The following is a 9,562-nucleotide window of genomic DNA, read 5'->3' as shown; positions in this document are numbered from 1 at the left end:
GTTCCGGTCAGCCTGCATAAAACTTTAGTTCCCGGCTTTGCGGCCTTCTAGGCCGCAACTTCCACCCCCAAGTATGGAGGGGCGGGTCCATTTCTCCTCTGGAGCCAGCTGGCTCCGCCCCGGTCCTTGGACAGTTTAACCCTTCCTAATCCAGTGACCAGATTACCCTTACCCTGGGTCTCTATCTGCAGGCACGATGTGCCTTAATATTGCAGTATGCAGCCTTTCCTGCCCCTTGTCCATTTGAGGTTAGGTCCTGACCCGGTTAAATAATAAAAAAATAAATATATATATATTTTTTTTTAAAATAAAGAAGTGCGCCCATACAGGCCTGCCCTCCTCACAGACCGAGCTCTCTATGCCCAGGGCCTGTGTCCGTCCCGGATAGTGGAGGGTTTCTCACAGTTCCCAATCCGCCCTCCGGGGCCGTTTGGTTGATAATGCTCCAACTGCGCAAAATCCAGTGGAGTACATCTGAAGGATTCCCAATCCTCCTTACGGGCAGTTTGATTGATAGTGCTCCACCTGGGCAAAGCCAGTGGAGTACATCTGAAGGGTTCCCAATCCGCCCTCCGGGGCCGTTTGGGTGATAAAAATCCAGGGGAGTACATCTGAAGGATTCCCAATCCACCCTACGGGCAGTTTGGTTGATATGGCTCCACCTGCGCAAGCCAGTGGAGTAAATCTGAAGGATTCCCAATCCGCCCTCTGAGGCTGTTTGGTTGATGATGCTCCAACTGTGCAAATCCAGTGGAGTACATCTGAATGATTCCCAATCCGCCCTCCGGGCCGTTTGGTTGATAATGCTCCTCCTGCAAAAATTCAGTGGAGTAGATCTGAAGGTTTCCCAATCCGCCCTCTGAGGCCGTTGGGTCGATAGGGCTCCACCTGCGCAAAGCCGGTGCAGAACAACTGAAATTTTTAAGACCTCTGGAAATTCCCAATCCACCCTCCTGGGTCGTTTGGCTGATAGATCTCCGCCTGCGCAATCTAGTAAGTGGACCTTTAGAAGTTCCATTCCAACCCTGGGGTAGTTTGGTTGTTATATCAATACCGGCGCGTCCTGCGACAGCCATGGGCTAGAGGCTGAGAGGTGGAACTGCGCACGAGCGGGCCAGAGCAGGGCATATTTCCTCCTGGCTCACCTTCGCACTCCCACCCTTCCTCCCTTAGGATCACGCAAAAACCCGCCCCCTGGAGGGGTTAGTTCCGGAGGGGGGGTTCAGTTATTCAGGTGGCGGAATTGCAGTTCCACTAGGCACAGTACTGTCTGTATGTATTAGTCTCTTATATAGGTGGCATTATGGCATTCTCACTGCCGTTGCAGTGTTTACGTATACATTGCCTCCTTACTTGGGTGAAGTAATGGACACTTCCCGCCGGGTACTGAACTCGTTCCTGCTGTATGCGTTACCCCTTCGGTAGGTGAGGTGCTTGCACTACCTCGGGTTACAGTACTTGCTGAATACGTTACTCCCTGTAATAGGTCGAGTGATTGCTCTGCCACTGAGTGCAGTGCTTACCGTAGTCATCCCCCCCCCATCCATAGGTGGGGTAATTACACTTCTGTGGATTGTGTTTCTGGCTATCGTGCTACCCCCTTTCTTAACCAGAGGATCGCACTACCACTGGATGCTATTCCATCAGTCATTTGCCATCACATGCTTTCTATGGCATTACCCTCTACAAATGTTCCTTTACGGGGTAATCACTAGCATTTTTTGCGTGCTATAATTTAACTTTGCCGCGACACTAGATGCCTGGCTTCCTTCAAAGTAGTCCGTGTCAACAGTCGGTACCTCTTGTACCCGGTACTCTCCTTCTAGTGGCATATGGATACGGCCACGGGATTCTATTTCCAGATCGTATCCTTCTGTTCTTCCGGCACGGGTTGAGGGCACGAAAATGTCGACCTTTGTGCTCTCAGGGGGGTCTCCCAGCAACTCTTATGTGTCCTAGAGACCCCCCATCCCCATGGGCATCCACCGTTCAGGTCAATCACATTATCCAGAATGCTGTGTTTACAATCCAGCAAGCAGAGTATTCCATTGACTATGGGTTCTTGTTCACCACTCTTCCTTATCTAGGTGAGGGTGTTATGCTAGCACTCTGCAGTGACCACTACAAGGGGCGTTTCCTTCGCATGGAAAGTCTTCACGCTAGAGCTAGATGATCGTAATCGCTGTAGTGGGGCAGCCCCCTCAGGTAAGGGTTCTACCCTACCACTGCTTCGGCGGTTGCTCCTGTTCAGCGCCCTTTTCATGTTACACTGGCGGAGCATGCAGTAGCTCCTACTGCACAAGGGGTGTTTGCGTCACCATTACATGCTAGGGTTCCTGCTGCACAGTTTTTTCGTCAGGTGACGGATTCTTCTGAAACTGGAATCGGCGACCTCTACGGTGTGGCCTCCTCCTCTGCTGGAGTATGGCGTTAGCATTACTCTTGTGGCTTCCCTTGTATGGCCTCATCTTCAGGCGGAGTATTGTATTACCTATAGATTCTGTAGAGCGTCAGTCTCGGAGGCAATGGGCTTTAGCTCTGGCCTCTTTCTGGTTTACACTACCTATGAGTGCCTGTTGCTCTGGCAACTGTTGTCCTTCTGTAGTCAACTCATGCGTGGCGATGGCGTAATTGCCATTGCTGATCAGCACCTACCTTCGAGTGCGTTCTACTGGGTGGCTTAGTCCCTGCGGCACTCGTCAACCACTAGGTTGCCGTTATAAGCGGGACTTGGATTTTTAATGGTTGATGCTGTGACACCATCGGTGCTACCTCTCTTCTGATATGAATAATGTCTACGTCACCCCAAGCCAACGGTGGTCATTCTTTCACTGCTCATTACAGTGGTGGACTGAGTCTCCCATGATGGCTAGAGCGTGTGTCCGTCACGCCTTTTCACCGCTATTAAGGGTTTCGTCCCTGGGAGGGAACACACTTTTCCTTCCCTGTCCCTCCTCTGTCTGGCTGTCCAGTTGCCATGGGTCGTACAATTCTGGAAGCCCATCTCCATTTTTTCCACGCACCCAGGGTTCCTCTGGAATGGTGGAGGTGTTGGATGTCGTATTCGCACTCCACCCGGCAAGAGTTTTTCTCTCATCTTTGTGCCACTCATCCGCCTTTCCAGGCAGGGTTGACACATGGTGAATTTAGGGTCACTGACGGGGCTTCCCATCACCGATGATGCTCCCATTGGCTTTGCCTTTACCTTTCTGCGAGGTATTGGTTCTTTGGCCTGCAGCAGGACATTCCCGGCTCAGGCGTTTTTTTCTCTGTGGTTTCTCAAGCAGCTTTTCTCGCTAGAATTCTCACCACAAGCCCCTACAGCTGTAAGGACATTGGTCTACCAATATTCCGCTTCCTAGGGAGCGTTCTCTTGGCCAGAGGAGGATCCGGCGGACCTGGATTTTAGTTCTACTCCCACAGTTGCGGCCACGAGCCAGCGTTTTGGTGGCAGTTTTCGGAGTTAATACGCCTTCTTGTTCGTACCTTTTTCTTTTAGCAGGAACATAAGGCAGTGCTCCGCCCAGTATCCTCCTTCTTTGCAGGAGGTAGTCGCCCTTCCACCTCCTCACAGACATGGATTTCTCTTCTTTCTCCCTCGCATTCTACAAACCTAGCTCTCTTTCAGCCATGTGATTTGGCCTCCGAGGTTTGCTTGTCCATGACTAGCGCTTTCTGCTGTACGGACTTTTACCAATTTTGTCCTGGAGGTCTTTGTCAAAGCTGACTGCCTCCAAGGGCTGTTTTCCAGGTTTATCCGTTTAACAGCTACTTGGGCGTTCTGCTCCCGGCCCACCTGACCAGCGTTTCTCTGATTTATCTCCGTCATGCAGCAGCTTTCCAGTCGTAGAAGGCAGAATCTTGGTCTTCCGGGCACACGTTCACCTAGTTTTCCCGGGTGTCTTCCTACGGGCGGCTGCTGCTCCAGGCAGCAAGGTCTGGCAGGCGGCAGTGGGTTACGCGTCCTTGAGGTCGTTTTTTCTCCATGGGCGTGTGGTTTGTTTCCCTCCCCGTGGACTGCTTTAGGACGTCCCACGGTCCTGTGTCCCCCAATGATACAAGCGAGAAAACTAGATTTTTGTGAAACTCACCTGGAAAATCTCTTTCTCGCTTAGTTCATTGGGGGACACAGCTCCCACCCAGTAATTTCTGTTTGCCGTAAATGCTGGCGTTGAGGAGCCGGTATGGCCCTCAGTTCTGGTTCTATCCGACTGGCATTAGTCAGTTATTTGGTTGTTTACCGTATGTTTTTTTTTCTCCTACTCCTATTGCTTGGGCACAAACTGATATGCTCTCTCCAGGCTAGAGTAGGTATAGCCGGCAGGGGAGGAGTTATCACTTTTCAGCCTAGTGTCGCCTCCTAGTGGCAGCATATACCCACGGTCCTGTGTCCCCCAATGAACTATGCGAGAAAGAGATTTTACAGGTGAGTTTCACAAAAATCTCGTTTTAATGATGATGCCTGTCCGGAGTGGAGCGAGCTCCATAACAAGTAGTTGACTGCTGTTTCACACAATCACAGACATTTAACCCATCAGCTGTCTTGGTCAAATGTGACAGTGACTTTTCCCTACTGTGTTCACAAAGAGCAGCATATTTATGAAGCACGTTACGCTTTACCCTACCTAGACGTTGAATAAAATAGATGACTCCACTCCAAAAAAATAAATAAATTGTAAATTAGTCAGAAAATCGGGATTGGGGGGTGCGGTATACTAAGTTTTGGTGCAAGTACCCATAAAATATATGTATGCTTCTGATGCACAGTATGTACATTAGAACGGCAAATTTAATTCCTCCTGTTCCCTAGAATGGTGAGTTCAGTCAGTACTAATAGAGTATTAATGATTTTTTCCAGGTGTGTGGACATATATGCAAGTGTTTCAGTGTAGCAGCTCAATTTGAGGAGTGCAGAGAGAAGATTATAGAGATGCCAACCATCATTAAAGATATATGTAGAGTATTCTATTATGGCAAGGTAAGTGTCAGTTTCACTAACTTTACTCTGCTGTGTGTGGGTTTGTGGATTTATTGATGTAATATTGTGGAAGATCAATTTTATTTCTGCTCTTTAACATCAAAGTTCGTGAAACATATCGTGCCACTGATCACCTCATTAAAAGCAAACGTTTGTTCATCGGATGAAAACATCACTGATGTGGTTACCTAAATCATCTCTTCTGGGCAGCAGATCGTTCTGTTAACAGGGATCTGTCGGACAGAAAGACTGAATCTTTATGGGGGACAAGCGATTGTAGCAGTGATCTCTCTTTCCCCATACAGATGATGTGATTGCTGCATGTACAAAATCACCTTTTGTAATGAGCAGGCATATAATTGCCTGCTGTGTTAGCCTGTGTAGAGGGACCTTTACCCTAGACTTCTGACCACTACTGTCAGAGGCCTTGGATTAGGATTCATTCACAGAAGCGTATTTTTGGTGCACATCAGATTCGCATTTTTTCCAGATCAATTTCAATGGGTCCGCAAAAAATGTGGACAGCACACAGTGTACTGTCTACATCTGTGTGTCCATTCAGTAGTCCCTCAAAAAGTTAGAACATGTCGTATTCTTGTCCGTTTTGCAGAAAGGATAGGCATTGTTACAATGGATCTGCAAAAAAAGTATGCATCACGGATGTCACATGAATGTTTTGCGGACCGCAAAATACATACGGTTGTCTGAATGAACCCCTAGACTATGCCTAAGAGGATCACTGCCCTAGCAATGATGAAGACATTTGTGTAGATAACTAACGATTGTGTCTCTGGGGATTTTGTGCAGGTGCTTCGTGTTACCTTTTGTAGGATACCAGTTCAACTTGTTGCACCATGTTTACTTTGCCCAGGGAACATACAAAAAATTGCACAGGTCCCTGAAGTAGGCATCACATCGAAAATGTGCATGTTTTCATGGTTGAGTCACTGGAAAAACAGCTAGCCCATTATTGTGGCATCTGAATGCCAGCCCGCCACCCACGTACAATAGTAAAGATGTGTGCCTTGTTCATTACAGTATACATGCAGTTATAGTAATTTTCTGAGACATACCGTAGCAACATGTCAAATTTTTTTATCAGTGGCACAGTAGGCTCTGAAAACCCAACACTTACTAGAAAGACGCTGCTAAAGTGCTTCTTAGGGTACCTGCACACGATGTGGATTACTCTCAAATTCTCATGAGGAAAAACTGCAGTGTAATACAGTGCCAGCAAAGTGCATGAGATTCCTTTATTATTCCTTCTAGAAATATGAATTGCTAGCATTTTGCAATAAAGGTCCAATTGGGGGTTGTATCCCTGCACAGTCTGACACTGTCCAATCAGTGCTGCCAGTGTCAGACTGTGCAGAGATACATTCCCACCTGGTCCTTCTTTGCAAACTGCTAGTAATTTATTCATAAACTTCTAGAAGTAATAATAAAGGAATGGTTCTTTGTAGAGTCATAGGAATAGATGCTCCAGAATTTTTATTACATGGGGAATGCAAGTAGTTACTAAGACATGTCAGGAGAGGATACAGGTCCTCTTTAACATTACTCACAGTGTTTTCATCCATGTCCTGCCTCAAGGACCAGTGAGGATTGTACAGGTGCACATCAGCTTTCATTCCAATTTTGTTCCAATAAGATCCCTGTCCAGTGCTCCTAAAACATCTAACATGTGTCTTCACAGAAAGTCCAGAGACTGGCTTCACTGGCCGTGGAATGTGTCAGCTCCTTTGCAGTTGATTTCTTTCTGCAAACACATTTGTTCCATGCAGGGATTTTGTGGCACCTGCTTATTTATCCTTTCAACTATGACTTTACGTTGGAGGAAAGTGGTATTCAGAAGAATGAAGACACAAATCAACAGGTATGTATACTAATAATCTCTCTTTATACTCTTTATTGCTCAGATACGATGTCTGCAACAAGCTGCCACCCAGTCTGAAGTCAGGTATAATTTCCCATTAATAACATAATGATCAAGGTGGAGATTTTTTTTTTTTTTTTCTATTGACTGGCTCTAATGCATCCCCAGAAGTCCAGTAATAATGATGTATGTATTATGAGCAGGGTTTTTAATAAAGGCCAATAAAAAATGATTTTTAGCCCAAAAGGAGTACAGTGCAATCATAAAAATGCCCCTGAAGGTGTTCATAGTCTTTAAAAATAAAGTTCAAGGGGGCTTTACAGCACAGTATTTACAGGATATTGATCACCCACATCACAATATTGCACAGTAGTGCAGTTCTGTCATTGTAACGCTATATTCACACCCAGCAGATTTGTTGCATACATTTCTATCTTAAAGGGCTTCTGTCACCCCACAAAAGTCTTTTTTTTTTTTTTGGATAGTTACATTCCTTATAGCGCGATATAGGAGAATATAATCTTGTCACTTACTTTCATGCGGCCATTTCTTTAGAAAACGAAGTTTTATAATATGTAAATCCGGTCTCTACCAGCAAGTAGGGCGTCTACTTGCTGGTAGCCGCAGCAGAAAACCGCCCCCTCGCCGTGTTGATTGACAGGGCCAGCCGTGATCTCCTCTTTCGGCCGGCCCTGTCAGTATTTCAAAAATCGCGCGCCTCTGTTCATTCGGCGCAGGCGCTATGAGATGAGGAGGCTCGTCTCCTCAGAACTCCCTCAGTGCGCCTGTGCCGATGACATCACCGAAAGAGAAGACGTCATCGGCGCAGGCGCACTGAGGGAGTTCTGAGGAGACGAGCCTCCTCATCTCATAGCGCCTGCGCCGAATGAACAGAGGCGCGCGATTTTTGAAATACTGACAGGGCCGGCCGGAGGAGGAGATCACGGCTGGCCCTGTCAATCAACACGGCGAGGGGGCGGTTTTCTGCTGCGGCTACCAGCAAGTATACGCCCTACTTGCTGGTAGAGACCGGATTTACATATTATAAAACTTCGTTTTCTAAAGAAACGGTCGCATGAAAGTAAGTGACAAGATTATATTCTCCTATATCGCGCTATAAGGAATGTAACTATCCAAAAAAAAAAAAGAAGACTTTTGTGGGGTGACAGAAGCCCTTTAAGCTCAGTAGGGCTTGCAGAAACCTGTGCACACCCTGCAGAAACAACCCTTTTTACATGTATAGAATGGATTTTTTTAGATGCAGACATTTCTGCAACAGATCTGCCACATGTGAATTTAACCAATGGTAAGTCTTACAAGCCCAAAAATATAACCAAACATGTAATTAGCATCTGTGAATGATTAAGCGGCTTGTCCCGGAGTCCTGCAATCCCAGGTTAGGTCTCTATCTTTCCACAAAATCTAAATTTTTATACGCTCATCGTTCGGAAGATAATATGAAATAAGTTCCGACATTATTGTGATAAATGATATGTGGCAAACAAGTTGTCAGAACCACATTGTCCTTTCCTGCGTTATCCCAGCATGCTGATTTACTGCATCTTTCTCACTGTTTGACAGGAAGTTGCCAACAGTCTTGCCAAGCTCAGCCTTCTTGCTTTAAGCCGATTAGGGGGATATTTAATAGGCGATCAAGTAACCCCTGAAAATCCGTCTGTACGGAAAAGCTTGGTGGGGATGCTTACTCCTTATGTTGCCAGGAAACTCTCGGTGTCATCTCCAGAAGAGGTATAGTAAGAAGGATCTATACTAATATCCACAATCCTCACACCAGCTGCTACCTGTTTCCGTAGCTCCCATAGAAGTGAATGGGAGTCATAGAAACAGCAAAGCAGGCTGGTTACATAATTCTTACTACCTTTGGTTGCCAAATGTAGGCGGGATGGTATATGATATATTTATGGTATATATCAATTCTGTTATTTTTTACATCCTAGATCCTCAAAATGTTGAACTGTAACACAGAAAGCCCCTACTTGATATGGAACAATGGTACCAGAGCTGAGCTTTTGGAATTTCTTGAATCTGAACAAGAAAGCATGACAAGACGAGTAAGAAAAAATATATATATTTTATAAAAATAAAAAATAAAACTTTTCTAATAGTTAATGAGGAAAACTCATTGACTTATAATATACACAATGTGATAAAAAATTTACTTAGATTTATACTTTCTTTTGCAGGGGGAATGTGATAAAAGCTATGGAGCGGATTTTGTGTTCAGTGATCACGCCAAGGAGCTCATTGTGGGGGAGATTTTTGTACGAGTGTATAATGAACAGCCCACATTCCAGCTTGAGGTCAGTGCCCACTGTTCATTTTAGGGCTGCAGTAAACGATTATTTTAGAAATTGAGTAGTCTATCGATAATTTTTTACAATTAATCGAGTAATCTAATAAGAAAAAATAAATTAATAGATTGTTTTCCTTTATAAAAACTCATAAGACCCCCTGCCATCAGTCCCCAACACCCTTCGTTCCCCCCTGTGCGATCAGCCCAAGTGCATCAGCTCCCCCCAGTGCCTTCAGCTCCACTATCCCCCAGTGCCTTCAGCTCCACTATCCCCCATTGCCTTCAGCTCCACTATCCCCCAGTGCCTTCAGCTCCACTATCCCCCAGTGCCTTCAGCTCCACTCCCCCAGTGCCTTCAGCTCCACTCCCCCGGTGCCTTCAGCTCCACTCCCCC

The 9,562-nt window shown here is 46.1% G+C and overlaps 1 protein-coding gene across 1 annotated transcript; it reads left to right on the top strand.

Annotated features, from left to right (window-relative positions):
- Nucleotides 1-2,169: 2,169 nt before the first annotated feature.
- On the top strand, nt 2,170-9,199 carry LOC120985007 (dnaJ homolog subfamily C member 13-like). The gene is made up of 6 exons (XM_040413451.1): nt 2,170-2,205; nt 4,859-4,978; nt 6,675-6,854; nt 8,436-8,603; nt 8,813-8,926; nt 9,059-9,199. The coding sequence occupies exons 1-6, from the start codon at nt 2,170-2,172 to the stop codon at nt 9,197-9,199; spliced, it is 759 nt and encodes a 252-aa protein (XP_040269385.1).
- Nucleotides 9,200-9,562: the final 363 nt, after the last annotated feature.

This window comes from Bufo bufo, unplaced genomic scaffold, assembly GCF_905171765.1.
Source record: "Bufo bufo unplaced genomic scaffold, aBufBuf1.1, whole genome shotgun sequence".
Classification (NCBI taxonomy): domain Eukaryota; kingdom Metazoa; phylum Chordata; class Amphibia; order Anura; family Bufonidae; genus Bufo; species Bufo bufo.
This window is presented reverse-complemented; position numbering and strand designations above follow the sequence as displayed.